This window comes from Mustela nigripes, chromosome 17 (assembly GCF_022355385.1).
Source record: "Mustela nigripes isolate SB6536 chromosome 17, MUSNIG.SB6536, whole genome shotgun sequence".
NCBI classification, from domain to species: Eukaryota; Metazoa; Chordata; class Mammalia; order Carnivora; family Mustelidae; genus Mustela; species Mustela nigripes.
This window is the reverse complement of record NC_081573.1, coordinates 8543339-8559322: the sequence shown is the minus strand read 5'-3', so window position 1 is coordinate 8559322 and position 15984 is coordinate 8543339. Positions and strand designations below refer to the sequence as shown.

Here is a 15984-nt window from a genome sequence, read left to right as displayed (position 1 = left end):
AGAGCAAAGAGGGGCCTGGCGGGATGGATGGAGGCGCATACACTGCGCGGGGGGGGGGGGGGGGGGGGGGGGGGGGGGGGGTGGGCTGTGGAAATAAGACCCTAGAGCTCTACCTCCCTGACGCAGGGAGGGGGCGGGGTGGGGGCTTGAGGGCTGATCTGAAAGTGAGACTGGAGGTGGCAAGGGGCTAGGAATGTGGGGGGCAGAGTAGGTGGCCCTTGAGTCCTGGAGGAAGTTGTTCCTGCTGAAGTGGCTTGCTAAGAAGGGGGGGGAGGGGTGGAAGAGGAGTTCCAGTGAACTGAGTTACAGAGTTACTGAGTGCCCGAGAGACACCCGCTCCCACCCTGGCCTGGAGAAGGGTGTTCTGCAGGAGAGACACCCCCCCCCCCCCCCCCCGGCGAGGGGCGGGGGGGGGGGCGGCCCCCCCCCCCCCCCCCCCCCAGGGAAGATGGCCTTGAGGAGAGACTTCCTGTGGGGAAGGGACTACCGGCAGGCTGAGATCCACCAACAGGCAGATTTGGAGGTGCAGGTGTGACCAGCAAGAGGCTTTAGGCCCAAGGGCTGTGCCTACGCCCACCTGACCCATCAACCCTCGCCAGTCCAGTCCCGCGCGCGGAAGAGGAAAACGTGGGTGGGCACAGGGGTTAGGCCATCTGCCAGAGGCTAAAGGGGAGGGATTAACCTGCCCCGCCCCCTCCCCAGTCCGATAAAGGCCTGAGACGGGCCAGCACCTCCCACCCGTGCTCGCCTGCGACTGATCAGGTCGGTGCTCGATACCCCGGAGGGTTGCCCCTCCAAGAGCACTAGAAAGGGGGTGGAAGGAACTCCGGGGAGGGAGAAGGCGGGGGTCACTAATCACTCCCCGCCCCCCCACCTGCTTCTGCTTCCAGAGTGCCCCTCCGGCCCAACCATGAGGCTCTTCCTGTTGATACCCCGGAGGGTTGCCCCTTCAAGAGCACTAGAAAGGGGGTGGAAGGAACTCCGGGAAGGGAGGAGGCAGGGGTCACTAATCACTCCCCGCCCCCCCACCTGCTTCTGCTTCCAGAGTACCCCTTCGACCCAACCATGAGGCTCTTCCTGGCGCTCCCGGTTTTGGTGGTGGTTCTGGCGATGGTTTTGGAAGGTAAAAGTGAGACAGAAGAATATGGGAGTTTGAGCTTTAGAAGCCTGAGGCTGGCCCCGAGCTTGCAGGCCGAGTTTGAAGGACCCTCGAGAGCTCTGGGGCCTCTTCTGGGCCCTGGTTTTCCTCTCTCTCTCACCGATCACTCCACCCCTAACGGCGCCAGGTGGTTGAGGGCTCTCTAAGGGGCGGTCCCGCCTGTGGCTAATCTACCGTGGCAAGCCCTAGCAACCGATGATGTATGGACTGGTATCTCCAGGATTGGCTGTCTAGCGTTTACAGCCTGGAAAGGGGAGGGGGAAGGCAGTGCTGAGAGTAAGCTAATTCCTCGCAGCCTGAGCTCCGACTGGTCGCGTCAGTACCCTCTCCCCGCCTCCGAGTCTAACACAGTGACCTCCAAGAATCACTTTCAAGGATCCCCTTTCCCACCCCTGAAATGTCATCGCAAGGGCTCCCAATACTGAAATTTTTGTACCCCTGCCCGTCTTCTGGGCAGGCCCAGCCCCTACCCAGGCGGCCCCCGAAATTTCCAGCACTTTCGAGCGCATCCCGGATAAGCTGAAGGAGTTTGGTAACACCCTGGAGGACAAGGCCCGGGCAGCCATTGAGACCATCAAGCAGAGCGACATTCCTGCGAAGACCCGGTTAGGAACCTTCCCAGGGCTTGGGAGGGCTGCGGTAGATCACTAACAGATTGGGGAAACTGAGGCCTGGAGGGGCAGACAGCTTCCCTGTGGTCACAGCTGTGTCCAAGGGTGCTCAGATGTGGGGGACGGACTCCTAACTTCCATCCTGCATGGTGGTGAAAGACCGGCCGAGCTTGGAAGTCCATCACACCCGGGTCCACAGGCCCGCAAAGATTCACCACTCTTTGTGTGATCTCAGGGTGGATGTGGATGAGCCTTTTTCTTCACCTGTGAAATGGGTGATTCTGAGGAGGAGCAAACTAAGGGATTTGCGTAATGCCTGGCTCATGGTAAATGTTCAGGAGGCTAGTTCAGCCAACTCCATTTCGCCACTTAGAGAATCATTCATTCATGAACAAATACCTATTGGGCGCCTGCTAAGTGTCCAGGGCTCTTCCAGTGTGGGGAATAATAGTGATGAATGAGATGAAGTCCCAGCCCACAGGGAACAGATTGTAAACCAGTGAGTGTCCAAGAGATGAGCCCAGAGAGGGCTGAGCATGGAGAAGACAACAAACGGGGGTGTCAACAACCAGTGTGGGGCTTGAGCTCACAACCCTAAGATCAAGAGTCGCTTGCTCCACTGACTAAGCCAGCCAGGCACCCCCTTTCATATCTCCTTTTAAAGTATTACTGCTTTGGGGCGCCTGGATGGCTCAGTCAGTTAAGCTTCAGACTCTTGATCTCAGCTCAGGTTTTGATCTTGGGGTGCTGAGTTCGAGCCCCCATGAGGTCTGGTTGTCTTACTTACAAAAAAAAAAAAAAAAGAGAGAGAGAGAGATCGGAGTGATTAGGAAAATCCAGCCAGGCCTAGAAACATGGGAAGAATGTTCTGAGCCAGGAAGATATGTACATAATCCAGGCCAGAGGGACAGCCTAGGCAAAGACAAGGAGGCAACAGAGGGCCCTTGAATAAGCAGGGGACAGCTAGGCCAGAGCAGGCTTAGTAAAGAGATAGCAAGCCTTCAAAGTTGGGCCACAGTGGAGCCTTCTGACTTCAAAGGGCTCTGGTCGGTCTGGGAAACCCAGCCCAGGTCTCCTTCCAGTCCCACAGATATGGGAGCCATGCTCCTTCTGGCAGGAGGTGGGGGGGGGGGGGGAGGGGGTAAGGAGGCAGGATCTGGGCCCCTGAGGGAAGACGAAACACTGTGACGCCTTGTCTGTCTCTCCCTGCAGGAACTGGTTTTCTGAGACTTACAGCAAATTGAAGGAGCGGCTTAAAACTGCCTTCTCCTGAACCCCAGGAGAGTTGCCCCCACTCTGGGCTCTGTGCCCTGGAGGGGACTCCGAAATTTCCTGTATCCTGCCTCCTGCTGAGGACTTCGTGCTGCCCAAACCCACCCCCACCCTCCAATAAAAACCCCGTGGAGAATTCTGAGTGCTTCTTTGCTGTGAGGAGGGGCTCAGGGTGGGACACGGTGGACGGGGGAGAGAGGCAAGGAGGCAAGTGTATTAGGATTGTCTACTTGACCTGCACCGAGGACTTTGAACTTCATGGTGTCAAAAAAAATCCTCATGAGAAATTTGGGAGCGGGGCCCTGTTAATTCTGTGAGGGCACTGAGGCCCTGAGAGGTGAAGTCACTTGTCAGGAAGGGGAGAGCTGGATTGGACCCCCAGCCAGAGTTTACTGCTATGCTATATTCTTCCCTGGCCAGGTTGCCCAAGGTGTGGGACCTGGGGGTGGGGGGTCATCTTCGTGCACGCAGCAGGTGTTTATTATTCTTAAAATGGATAATAAAGAGGAATGTGGAAGGAGCAAGGGTAGGACCTGGGCTAAAGCTCTGGAAGAGGTCTATCTACACAGTCCCCGCCCTCCAACGAAGCTTTGATGTCCCCTCCTCCAGGAAGATCTCCTTAGCCCCCAGGCTGGGTCATCACTGCCTAGGGATGGGGCAGCTTTCCCACTGGACTGTGAGCCCCAGGAGGGCAGGGCTGGGGTTGTCATCACCACTGTCCCCAGGCACAGTCCTGCAAGGGACTGGGCACACTGCAGGATCTCTGTACTACTCGGTGGAATAATTATTCTCAATTGGAAAAAAACACCTAAACATTACAGTGTTTTAAAAAGATTTTATTTATTTATTTAAGAGAGAGAAGGAGCACAGAGGGAGAAGGAGAGGGAGAAGCAGACTCCCCGTTGAATAGAGCCCCCAAGGTGGGGCTTGATCCAGGACCCAGAGATCACCACCAGAGCCAAAGACAGACAGTCAACCGGCTGAGACACCCAGGTGCCCCTAAACATTACATTTTCACAGAACTCCTCTGAGGTAGGGGCTGTCACTAGCCCTATTTGACAAAGAAACGGAGACACAGAAGTCTCAAGTCACTTATGTGATGTCACAGAGCCAAAAGTGGGTAGAGCTGGGATTTGAGTGTAGGCTGGGGGTAGAGGGGAACAGTTCCAGCGGCCACATCCTTACTCCACTTTCCTTGTTCCTGAGTCACCAGTCAGACATGTCAGCTGTCATCTCTCACACACACACACACACACCTGGCCCTGGGCCTCACCAGCATCATCCCCAGCATATTAAAATGCCCCTATAGGCACCCGGGTGGCTCAGTCCGTTAAGCATCTGCTTTGGGCTCAAGTCATGATCCCAGGGTCCTGGGATCAAGCCCTGCATTGGGCTCCTTGCTCAGCAGGGAGCCTGCTTCTCCCTTTCCCTCTGCCTACCACTCCCCCTGCTTGTGCCCTCTCTCTCTGTCAAATAAATAAATAAAATCTTTTAAAAAGAAAGAAAAAGAAACAGGAGAAGGCACATAGGGTGGTGTCATCAGTGTAAACTGAGAACACGTGCCTGGGGAACAAGCTTGTGGCTGTGAGCTCTTCCTGTCTGAGGACAGCTCTGAGCCCACCGCAGGGATGCCTGAGGCGTGAGGGTGGGGAACAAAGGTGGGAAATAAATAAATGTAAGTCTCTGTACTCAGTGCCCTGTCCCCCCCAGATCAGTCCCCCAAGCTCCTTATACTCCCCTCCCACTTGTCAGACAAAGGGATCCTGTTAAAACATAAGTCACATCACGCCCCTTCCTCTGCTCAGACCCCTCCCTCCAGCCTCAGAGGAAAACCTAAAGATGGTATTCGAGTCCACCAGCTCATACTACCGGCCCCATCACCCCTGTGTCCTCTCCCACCCCCTCACATCCAACTCCTCAGGCTCCTCTGACACATTGGGCAGGAGCCGACCCCAGGGCCTTTGCATTTGCTATCCCCCTGCCTGCAATGCTCTTCCACCAGATGTCCAGATAGCTGCCTGGCTGCCTTTTCACTTTCTCGGGGTCTCTATTGCACTCCCCACACGGCTTTCCCATCACTCTCCCATTTCCGTATCTGCCTTTCTTTCCAGTAGGTGCTACTCTCTAATATATGTCTATTTGCTTACTTGTTTCCTGCCTATGTCTCCCACTGCTGGGATGTCAAGTTCATGGAGGCTGTCTTGTCTCCTGCAGGGCCGCAGAGTGTCCAGAACAGTGCTGGGCATGCAGTAAGAGCTCAGGCAATACTTTCGGAATGTGAACGAACATTTCCATGGACCAGCTTACACATAGATGCGTGATTCCCATTCATTACCCACTGGTGAACTCATTCATTCTCATTGTTTTTAAAGATTTTATTTATTTGACAGAGAGAGATCACAAGTAGGCAGAGCGGCAGGCAGAGCAAAAGAGAGGAAAGCAGTATCCCCACTGAGCAGAGAGCCCGAAGCAGGGCTCAGTCCCAGGACCCTGAGATCATGACCTGAGCCAAAGGCAGAGGCTTTAACCCACAGAGCCACCCAGGTGCCCCTCATTCATTTTAAGATTTTCTTTTTATACTTTATATTTAGAGCCAATGTGTTTGTTCTGTTCGGTTACAAACATACCTTCAGGGCCTCACAGAGCAAATAGCCTTGAACACACCAAGAACAAAAACAACAGGAGAGCCCCAGATGTGTATGTAGAAACATGCCCATGGCACATTGAGACAGCCTCACCTATGGTGCACACTCCACGCAGCAGGCGGGGCAGGGATGGGAGACTCCCTGTGGGCATCTGGCTCAGCCTAGCTGGTCAGGGAGGACTCCCTGGAGGAGGAGATGCAGCACCCAAAACCCAAAAGACGATTCAGAAGTTGTCAAAAAGAGGGGCACCTGGGTGGCTCAGAAGGTTAAGCCTCTGCCTTCAGTTCAGGTCATGATCTCACAGTCCTGAGATTGAGTTCTGCTTTGGGCTTCCTGCTCAGCGAAGAAGCCAGCCACAAGAGGCCATGGAGGGTACGATTCCAATCAACTGACATCTAGAAGAGGGAAATCCATAGAAACAAGAAGGGGATCAGTGGTGGCCCTACTGAGCCAGGGGGAAGAAAGCAAAGGGAGTGACCCTGATGGGCTAACTAACGGGTATGGGGGTTTCTTTTCAGGGTGATGGAAATGTTCTGGAATTAGATGGTGGTGATGGTTGCACAACTTTGCAATATGCTAAAAAAAAAAAATACACATTGAATTGTACACTTTAAAAGGGTGAGTTTTATGCTATGGGAATATCTCTGGTTTTTTGTTTTGTTTTAAGTAGGGCTCCAAACTGGGCGGACTTAACTCACAACACTGAGATCAAGAGTCAGACGGGCTTAACCTACTGAGCCACCCAGGCGCCCCAATATCTCTGTGTCTTAACAATGAAGGAAAACAGAACTCTCAAGACAGAAAGCAGAAAAAAAGAGATAAAGGAGGGGACATTTCAACCTCTCTTGGGCCCCAGACATTCCTGCCATAACAGGAATGCAGAGAAGGGAGGTGGGGGCCCAGGAGAACTGGAAGGGAGGTGGGTTCCAGGATTCAGGAGTGAGGGGAGGGGGTCTGGACTGGGGGAAAGTGATTTTGGTCTCTGGTGGTCTCTGACACAGAGCTGCAGGCTCGGAGATGCTCTCTGCCCCCAGACACATGCACTGGGGTCTCAGAGCCCACCCCTCCCACCCCCACTCCCCTCCTGTGACCTTTCTCTCTGCTCCCATCACCCACTCCCAGTTGTTATTCAACTGACTCTGAGGTCCACCCTGAACAAACTTCAGCCTGTTCCTGTCCCCAGGATGGACAAACATTGCAAACAGCAAACAGCCCACACTGACCTTGGAGCCGGGGGCAGGGGTCAGTGACCTCCCCCAGGCCCATCCTGCTGCCAGCCCCGCTCCAACCTCCCTCTTGACCTCTAGGACCCAGGTGAGGAGGGGCCGCAGGGGTTGTCCTAACTTGGCTAGCGGTGAGGGAGCCGGGTTCAAATTCACCACTTGCTGGTTGAGGAGCCATTAGTCAGTGGCCTCACCCCCGCACCCCCAAGCCTCTGTGTTCTCATCTGTAAAATGGGAGTGATGAAGAGGCCTGGACCATTCATTGAGTTAAGGCACCAAACCACCACCAGCTGTGATGCCTAGTGCAGAATATGTGCTCAGAAAACACAAGCTTGGGGCACCCAGGGACCACAGCCAATTGAGTGTCTGACTTCGGCTCAGATCATGATCCCAGGGTCCTAGGATAGAGTCCTGCATCAGTCTCCCTGCTCAGTGGGGAACCTGCTTCTCCTTCTCCCTCCCCGCCAGCTTGTGCTCCCTCTCCCTCTCACCCTTGTTCTCTCTCACATAAATAAAATCTTTTTTTTTAAAGATTTTATTTATTTATTTGACAGACAGAGATCACAAGTAGGCAGAGAGGCAGCCAGAGAGAGAGGAAGGGAAGCAGGCTCCCTGCTGAGCAGAGAGCCCGATGTGGGGCTCGATCCCAGGACCGCGGGATCATGCCCTGAGCTGAAGGCGGAGGCTTCAACCCACTGAGCCACCCAGGCACCCCTCAAATAAATAAAATCTTAAAAAAAAAAAAAAAAACGAAAACTCAAGTTTAATAAATAGCCTCTGACCTTGACTGAGCACCTCTGCGGGGTGTCTGGCGCTTCCCACAGCAATTTACATAAATAGTCTCCTCTACTCTCCAGGGCAGCTGGTCCATGACTCCCAGACATGGACAGAGAAAACAGGCCCAGAGAGGTTAAGTGACTTGCACCAGATCACACAGCAGGGGAGATGTGGAGGCAGGCTCTGAACCCCATGTGCCTTGCGCTTACGCACAATGCATGGTGGGCTTTTCTTTTTCTTTTCTCTACAGTCAAATACAGAATATAAAATGTACTGGGACCTAAGTCCGGGAGGCAACATTTCTGGGGGCTCTTGTTCCTCTGTTCCTCTTCCGTGCTCAGCTCTCCTGGCCAGGGGAGGGGGAGGCTGTGCTGCAGGGCAGAGAGCAGAGCCCTCCCCTGGCTGCCTCCCCATGCCCCTTGGCAGGGACGTCAGAGACAGGGGCCCAGGTGACAATGACAAACAGAGGCCTTACCCACCCCTGCTGGCCTCCCTCCTTCCTCTGTTACTGTTCTAGGGGTATGCTTCAGTGCCATTAGGGATGGTGCCAAGGTTGTGCCACCATCGTCACTGTCCATTTCTGGAACTTTCTCATCATTCCAAACAGAACCTCACGGACATTTCATTCCCCCCCACCCCACCCCAGAGGTTTCATTTTGCTCATTATTGTTGGTGGGGAGCTGCGGGGCACTTTGTTGCACACCTACTGCGTGCTGGAGCCCGGGCTGGGGCCCCTGGGGGAGCAGCGTTCTGTTGGAAGCTGCCCCTTATCTGGGGGGAGGGGAGGCATTCCAAGACCCTCAGGGGATGCCCAAAACCACAGAGAGTGCCAACCCGGGATCTACTGGGTTTTTTCCTGTCTGTACACACCTATGATAACGTTTAACTTATAAATTAGACACAGGGGTGCCCAGGTGGCTCAGTCATTAAGTGTCTGCCTTCATCTCAGGTCATGATCCCAGAGGTCATGGGATGGAGCTGCCAGTGGGGCTCCATGCTCAGTGGGGAGTCGGCTTCTCCCTCTGCCTCTGCCCCTCCCCCTGCCCATGCTGGCGCTCTCACGTGCTCTCTCTCTCTCTAACAAATAATTAATACAAAAGGTTGGGGGGGGGGGACTATCAGATATGTTGTTCAGGCTGTGGCCAAGTTGCAGTTGTCCTATTCATCGCATAAAAATACAGGATCCTGGGGCAGCTGGGTGGCTCAGTGGGTTAAGCCTTTGCCTTCGGTTCAGGTCATGATCTCTATCCTGAGATAGAGTCCCACAGAGGGCTCCTTGCTCAGTGGGAAGCCTGCTTCTCTCTCTGCCTCTGCCTACCACTTTGCCTGCTTATGCTCTCTATCTGACAAATAAATAAATAAAATCTTAAAAAAAAAAAAAAAAGGAAAGAAAATCGTCATAAACAGCCATGATCTGTAAGCCCCACCATGACCAGGGTTCTCATTAAGACATTTCCTTCTATCACTTCATTCAGTCAAAATCCTGCCTCTAGTAGGATTATAGGCCCCTTTTTCAGAGGAGGGAACTGAGGCCAGAGATAGGGGCCAGCAGGTGAGGTGGACCGAGGATTTGAACACCAGTCACTGTAGGAGGCCACAGAGCCTTCCGTCTTCCCCTGTCAGGCCAGAGTCCTAGAAGGGTAGGAAGGAGGGAGGCCAGCAGGGGTGGGTAAGGCTTCCGCTTGTCACTGTCACCTGGGCCCCTGTCTCTGAAGTCCCTGCCAAGGGGCGTGGGGAGGCAGCCAGGGGAGGGCTCTGCTCTCTGCCCTGCAGCACAGCCTCCCCCTCCCCTGGCCAGGAGAGCTGAGCACGGAGGAGAAACAGAGGAACAAGAACCCCCAGAAATGTTGCCTCCTGGACTCAGGCCCCAGGCCCTGCCCTCCTTCAGCTTCTGTGTTCTGGTCCTGGCCTGTGTTGTGGGTGAGGAGGTGTGGATGCAGGGGTGTGCGGGGTGTGCAGGCTAGCAGACGCGCCGTAGGGAGCTTGTGTGTTTCATCGTGTGCAGATGGCTGTGCGTTTCTGGTGGCCGCGTGAGAGGTGTGCACGTGGGGCTGGTGCAAATGACCGGGGTACGGGTCGTGCCTTGGTGTGGGTATTTGCACAAGAATAGAACGTCACGGTAAATGCGCATGCCGGCGAACATACCTGTGTAGGTTTGCGTGCACACGTTTTCATGCAGAAGTTATGAGTGTGTAGATGACATGAGGGTGTCTATGTGTTGGTATGTGAACCTGTCTGCATTCTGCACGTGCATGTAAAATTTTAACACTCCAGTGTGCAAGGCGTCCTCCCAATTGCCTCATGTGTGGTTAACTCTGAGTTCTCCCAGGATCCCTGAGGTAGGGCCTCTCATTATCCCATTCTGCAGAAGGGAAAACTGAGTACAGAAGAGGTTCGATCATTGACTAAAGAACCTCACAGGTCCTATGGGTGCCTCTGTACGTGCATGATCGTGTGTGTCTGCATGAAGGCTGGGATCTGTAGGTGACGCTTTGCGCAGCAGGTGCGAGAGTGCTGGACAGGCAGGTGTGTCTGAGGAGGTCAAGTGCGATCCAAGGCAGGACCCCTGGCCCCCTGGGGAGGAACAAACAACACAGTCCTACCAGCCTCCATCCTTGGGGGTGGACAGTCTTCCTGTGTTCTCCCTCTGCTGTCTGCAGAGGTGGTTCAGACAGTGTGGGGGTTGTGGGAGACCTGAGGGGGGGCAGCAAGCTCAGGTAGTAAAGGAGGCATCAGAAGAGGGGTGGGGCCAAGGGGGGGTTACAAAACTGAGGGGGACACCACAGGCAGATAGAGGGGTGACTGAAGGGGCCGCAGGCACAGAGGGTGAGAGGCAGCAGTGACGGGTGTCAAGGGGCTGCCCTCGGGCCACCAGGGGGGGACAGTGATGGTGAGCACAGAGGGGAAAGCAGGAGGAAGAATTCTCAGGTCCCAGCCCACCCATGTGGCCCTCTGGTCCCGCCTAGCCCACCAGCAAGCGGTGCCCACAGAATCCCCAAGCCCCCAACCAGGGCTAGCGAGTGGTTCTTGGAGCCTGCTGCCTGACAAGGTGAAGGTGCTGGTGACCAGGACCAGAGAGAAGTGGCGGTGGTTCTGGTGAGTGTGTGCCCCTGTGCTTTGGGGGTGGGTGGACTCTCCGGTCTGAGGGAGGAGGGGCTGGGGACAGGACTCCTGTGTCTGACGGAGGAGACGCTGGGGGCCTGGACCCCTGGGTCTGATGGAGGAGAAGCTGAGGGTCTGGACTCTTAGGTCTGAGCGAGGAGAGGCCGGAGGCTTGGACCTCTGGGTCTGAGGAAGGAGGGGCTGAGAGTCTGGACCCCTAGGTTAGAAGGAGAACCTGGGTCAGAGGGAGGAGGGGCAGGGCCAGAACTCTGGGGTTCTAAGTGGAATAAGCCTGTGACCTCTGGGTCTGAGAAGAGTGGAGAGTAAGAGTCGAGAGCAGGCACTCCTAGGTCTGAAGGAGGAGGGCTGAATGGGACAGCGGAAGTCTTGGGGGTGGATGGGGTCTCAGCTGTTATGTCCCCTCTCCTGCAGGGGACCGGAGGCCTTCCAGGGCTTTGTGAAGACCTACTACGACGACCACCTGAAGGACCTGAGCGTCCGCTCCCGGGCCTGGCTCCGCAGCTCCAAAGACAGCCTTCTGAACCGGGCCCACAGCCTGTGCCCCCGGCTTCTCTGTGGGGACGGGGACTAGAATTAAAGTTTCTGCTGCCGCCACAATAAAGAAATACTTCTCTTGTGTCCCTGACCCAGTCCCTTCCCACTGTGGCCCCCCCCAACAGTTCAAGAGTAGAGGACGTGACACCTGGCCAGGGAGGGGCGGGGGGGGGTGGGGGGGCTGAGGAGAAGGAGGCAGGGGGAGCACTCACTTCTCCTAGCGCTGAAACCCACCCCTGCGGGCTTGTGGGGGGAAGGAGACCTCAGACAGCCGAGTTTGGGGTTGGAGGGGGAAGGCTGGAGTGTGGATGTGGTCAGCAGGTCCCCACAGCCACCTGTCATTCCAAGTTCTGCCTTTGCTTCCTACGTGAGGGAAACCCCAGCCCCCTTTCCTGGTGGGTGCCCAGAACCCCTAACTCTTCACAGCCCCCCACCCAGCCTGTCTCTCTCAGGAGTGAGTTTTCAGAGTGGGGGGCCCCGTGTGGCTTGACCCTGGGACAGTCACTGCCCTCCCTGCCCCGCACCGCCCCCTCAGCGGCCCTGTTGGCTCGGACTTTGGCCTAGGGACAAAGTGAGGGTGGTGGCTCTGGACAGGGAGGTGGACCACAAGAGCTATAAAGGCTTTCTCTGCCCTCGTGGAAGCCGGTGAGGACAGCCTGCCGGAGCCGGGTAAGAGAGGGACCAGGATGGAAATGGGGAAGGGTCAGCAGGGAGAGGGCAGAGATAATATGAGGTCAGAAACCCCACAGAGTTCCAACATTAGATTCCTCTGTTGGAAGGGCAGGATTTAGAATCTTAGACCGTTCCCCCTGTGCCGATGGCCCTCGGGGTTGGATCTCAGCCTCATCTCCAAATTGCAGGAGAGACAGTCAGGCCTCTGGGCACTGTCATCGCTGAGCTGAGCGCTTCTGTCACCACAGGGCAGGGCGGTGGGGAGTGGAGACCAACGGAAGGCACAAGGATGCAGAACAGGGCCTGGCGCATCAGAAACGGGCCCCCAGGTGTATGAGGCGCATCCCCGTGCCCACTGGGTCTCAGCGGGATGTCACCCTCTGCCAAGCCTTTCCCAGGCCACACATGCGACACAGCCTCCCCCGTCTGGAGTACTTATCCCCTCCCCCACAGTGTGTCCCCTCGTTGAAGACATGCTGTACATTTTCCTCATTTAATACCATTGATTGTATTTCTCTCTCATGTGGGCTGCGGAATGGCAGGGCTGTCGCCTGAGTTCACAGCAGGGACCTAGGGCCTTGCTTGGCACACACGGTTAGGCTCCAGAGGCTTCTCGAGGGAATTAAGGGATGTTAGAACGAAGGTGTGAAAATCAGGAGAATCATAAAATGTTAGACAATGAGCCCCAAGCACAGGCACTGGCAGCTGGACTCCGCGTGGGGCCGGGGGTGGACCTAGGGGTCACCGACGACCCTGCTCCACAGTCTTCTCAGCGTTCCAGGTCTTCTGAAGCTATGGGCACCCGATACCTCCTGGTTCTGGTTCTTATCCTCCTGGTCTTGGGATGTGGTGAGTGTGTTTGGCAGGGGACAGACGAGGGGTCTGTGAGGGGGATGAGATGAGCTCTAAGCATCTTCCCAGTCCGGTCCTTGCCTGGCCCTTCCCCTGTCCCCCTCCTTCCCTGCCTCGTTGCCCCCTGCAGCAGGCTCCTCAGCTCTCCTAATGCGCTCCCCCCCTGCAGAGGTCAGGGGGGCCCACGTGCCCCAGCAAGATGAAGCCGCCAGCCCTGCCCTGCTCACTCAGTTACAAGAATCACTGTATAGCTACTGGGGGACAGCCAGATCGGCCGCCCAGGAGCTATATGAGAAAACATACCTGACCGCCATGGATGAGAAAATCAGGTATCAACCCGCCCCCTCTGGGAACCAGGAGTCCTGGCCCCCAGCCCTGCCCGAACCCCAGATTCTGAGATCCCAGCCCCGTCCTCCCTAGGGATCCAAGAGTTTGGGTTCCAGCCACCTTTTCCCACAGGACACATAATTCTGGGCCCTCCAGTCTGTTTCTCCCCTAGACTCAGGGTACTCCCAGCCTCCTCCCCGCTCTGAGTGTCTGTTCTTTCTCCCCAGGGACCTATACACCAAAAGCACAGCAGCTGTGAGCACTTACGCAGGGATTTTCAGTGACCAGTTACTTTCTATGCTGAAAGGAGACCAGTAGCAGCTGGGGCCCCGGCCAGGAGGGAAGGGAGAGTCCAGACCCCACAACCCCTTGACTCCTCTGACCCGCCCCCCACTTCTCAGCAGCTGCCAGCATCCTGCTCCCAACACTAGTCTGTCTTCTTACAAATAAATTAATATACAAAGCCATTTATTTTATTCCATGTGGTTGCTTTTCTAAGACAAAGATGGCGGGACTGATTCTGTCCATCCAATGGTTATTGAGTGCCCATTAGACGTATGGAGGCCTAACTTGGTCAGTGGGAATAACGAGGTAAATAATAACAAGGAATAATCGTAACAGCAAAATTAGAGACTGCCCTTCCCCCAAGGTCTGGCCTTCTCCTCTGAAATGACAAACCAGAACACAGCTAACTTCCAGTGGCCTCTGGCAATATCCAGGCCCTGGACAAGTCCTTTAAATGTGCATCCTAGTGAGGTGTTCCATGGTCCTGTGTCAGAGGGGAGACTGGTGCCCGGAGGTCACTACTGAGCATGGGAAATCAGAGCCCAGGTGGTCTGGGACCCAAGAGGATCGGTCTACAAAAGCGATGCCCTGTGACAATTCCTATACACTTGTCCGACATGTCCAAGATTTATTGGGCTCCTGCTAGGGCCAGGAGACACTGCCGGGGGGCAGTGGGGGAGAGACAGTCCTGCTTTCTGTGGCCCTTTAAAAAGCTATTGATTGGGTCTGGGCCCGATTCCATGTAGGTTTGGTGATTACAGCTGTGTGCTGTGCCTTGTTAGCTGCTCTCTCCCCTTGTTAGCAACAGTAGTGACATCTGAGCTCTCATTCAGGATCAGGAAGGAGCTCTGTTCCGTCTTGAGGCCACCAACGGAGACCGCCAGAGCGGCTGTGGGGTGGGAAGGGGCGGGGAGGCAGAGGGATGAGCCAGACAACCAAGGAAGAAGATGACTTCAGACAGCAATTTGTGGGATGCAGAAAAGAAGTGAAGATATGAAGGCCCGGGTGCTGTCCCCTCGGATAAGGGAGGGCCCCTAGAAAACCTGGCTGGGCTGGTCCCAGGGGATGCAGTGGAGTGTGGTTGGGGCTGTTGTTGCTGGGTGGTGGGAGGAGGGGAGCCGGGGACTGGCTTGGTTGGTTAGTGGTTGGGAAATGGTATCTGGGCAGTAGGGAGCTGCAGGCAAAAAGCACAGGGTGTGCAAGGAAGAGAAAAGGCAGTACAGTTGGAGAGCTCAGTGCTGGGTGCGCAGAGGGCTGAGGGCTTGGGCTTCTGGGTTCTGAGGGAGTAGACGGTGGTCCTGGGACCCCCCAAGTCCAGGGGTGGGGCTGTTGGCCTCTGAGGATCCAGGGTCTGTGTTTTTCCTAATCTGCTTGGCATTAACCTCCAGCCGGCCTCTCAGCACTCTCAGAGCAGTTTCCCAGCTCTTGAGGATGGGCAGCTAGGAGTCTAGTAGAAAACAGGGGCCTTGGGGAGGGGCTGTGGGAAATGCCCCCAAGTTCCCCAGGGCCTGGGAAGAGCTGAGGCTGCCAAACCCAGGGGGTGACGGGGAGGGGGGTACCCTAGAGGAACAATCCCTGCTCTGTCCACTTGTTTCCCACGGACTCAAGCCAAACCAAACCACTGCCCAGGCCAGTTCTGCTTCCAACCAATCCTGGTGCCCTTCCCAGATTCCTCCTTCCTTTCTCAGGCCTCCACCCCAGTCCCACTCACCCTAGGACCCCAGAGGCCAGGCCCTCAGATGCCTCTTCCCCCAGAACTCAGGAGTCTGGGACCCCAGACCTCTTCTCCCTCAGACTCAGGAGTCTGGACCCCCAAGCCTTTTTCCTCAGGACTCCAAAGTGTAGGGCTCCAGGCCTTTCCTCCCTTAGAACCTGCCATCGCGGCCTCTGGCTGGTGTTGGGCGCCCCCTAGTGGAGGACAGAGTGGCTGTGAGCTACTTAGCAGAAATGGAAGAATTTATTTGGTCACTCAACAGACAAGAGGGAGGGCTTTGCACCGGTCCTAAGGTCACAGTCTAGCCGAGAGACCTTGATGCTCCAACAGATCGGGACTCCGCAATTTATGAGAGAAGAGGGCAGACCTGAGCATTTTGTATCTAGAGTTGAAAGCAGAGATGGGGTTACAGTGAAGATGGACATTGTTTCTTTTTTTTAAATTTTAAGATTTTATTTATTTGTCAGAGAGAGAGAGACAGCACAAGCAGGGGGAGCAGCAGGCAGAGGGAGAAGCAGATGGGAGCCCGACCTGGGGCTCAATCCCAGGATCCCGGGATCATGACCTGAATTGAAGGCAGATGCCCAACCAACAAGCCACCCAGACTCCCTTGGAGATTATGTTTTAAATCCCCTCACTTGCCTTAGCTTTTAAATCCCCTCACTTGCCTTAGCTTTCTGTGATCCTCTATTTAAGCTTGTGCATGTAATTTTGTACCTTTTTTTAAAAGATTTTATTCATTTATTTGACAGAGCAATCACAAGTAGGCAGAGAGGCAGGCAGAGAGAGA

General features: G+C 55.3%; 3 protein-coding genes across 4 annotated transcripts; all 3 read left to right on the top strand.

Moving 5' to 3' along the window:
- Positions 1-670: 670 nt before the first annotated feature.
- Positions 671-3178, top strand: APOC1 (apolipoprotein C1). Its single transcript, XM_059382203.1, has 4 exons — positions 671-762; positions 1046-1123; positions 1617-1764; positions 2983-3178. The coding sequence occupies exons 2-4, from the start codon at positions 1066-1068 to the stop codon at positions 3041-3043; spliced, it is 267 nt and encodes an 88-aa protein (XP_059238186.1). The 5' UTR covers positions 671-762; positions 1046-1065; the 3' UTR covers positions 3044-3178.
- A 6235-nt stretch (positions 3179-9413) lies between these two features.
- On the top strand, positions 9414-11435 carry APOC4 (apolipoprotein C4). Its single transcript, XM_059382200.1, has 3 exons — positions 9414-9607; positions 10654-10783; positions 11222-11435. Exons 1-3 carry the CDS (start codon positions 9532-9534, stop codon positions 11379-11381), a joined length of 366 nt encoding a protein of 121 aa, XP_059238183.1. The 5' UTR covers positions 9414-9531; the 3' UTR covers positions 11382-11435.
- A 472-nt stretch (positions 11436-11907) lies between these two features.
- APOC2 (apolipoprotein C2) lies at positions 11908-13662 on the top strand. Of its 2 annotated transcripts, none has more exons than XM_059382201.1 (4): positions 11908-12013; positions 12781-12865; positions 13038-13197; positions 13423-13662. In XM_059382201.1, exons 2-4 carry the CDS (start codon positions 12811-12813, stop codon positions 13511-13513), a joined length of 306 nt encoding a protein of 101 aa, XP_059238184.1. In that variant the 5' UTR covers positions 11908-12013; positions 12781-12810; the 3' UTR covers positions 13514-13662. The 2 variants fall into 2 exon arrangements, with proteins under 2 accessions (XP_059238184.1, XP_059238185.1); XM_059382202.1 differs by having other exon boundaries at positions 11977-12013; positions 12798-12865.
- The last annotated feature ends 2322 nt before the right edge of the window (positions 13663-15984 follow it).

Bases quoted from the DNA above. Each gene is read 5' to 3' on its own strand.
- APOC1 (XM_059382203.1), top strand. From the start codon at position 1,066: ATGAGGCTCTTCCTGGCGCTCCCGGTTTTGGTGGTGGTTCTGGCGATG. The intron at 1,124-1,616 runs GTAAAAGTGAGA...TCTTCTGGGCAG, and splicing joins TCTGGCGATGGTTTTGGAAG to GCCCAGCCCCTACCCAGGCG. The intron at 1,765-2,982 runs GTTAGGAACCTT...CTCTCCCTGCAG, and splicing joins GACATTCCTGCGAAGACCCG to GAACTGGTTTTCTGAGACTT.
- APOC4 (XM_059382200.1), top strand. From the start codon at position 9,532: ATGTTGCCTCCTGGACTCAGGCCCCAGGCCCTGCCCTCCTTCAGCTTC. The intron at 9,608-10,653 runs GTGAGGAGGTGT...GGTCCCGCCTAG, and splicing joins GGTCCTGGCCTGTGTTGTGG to CCCACCAGCAAGCGGTGCCC. The intron at 10,784-11,221 runs GTGAGTGTGTGC...CCTCTCCTGCAG, and splicing joins GAGAAGTGGCGGTGGTTCTG to GGGACCGGAGGCCTTCCAGG.
- APOC2 (XM_059382201.1), top strand. From the start codon at position 12,811: ATGGGCACCCGATACCTCCTGGTTCTGGTTCTTATCCTCCTGGTCTTG. The intron at 12,866-13,037 runs GTGAGTGTGTTT...CCCCCCCTGCAG, and splicing joins CCTCCTGGTCTTGGGATGTG to AGGTCAGGGGGGCCCACGTG. The intron at 13,198-13,422 runs GTATCAACCCGC...CTTTCTCCCCAG, and splicing joins GCCATGGATGAGAAAATCAG to GGACCTATACACCAAAAGCA.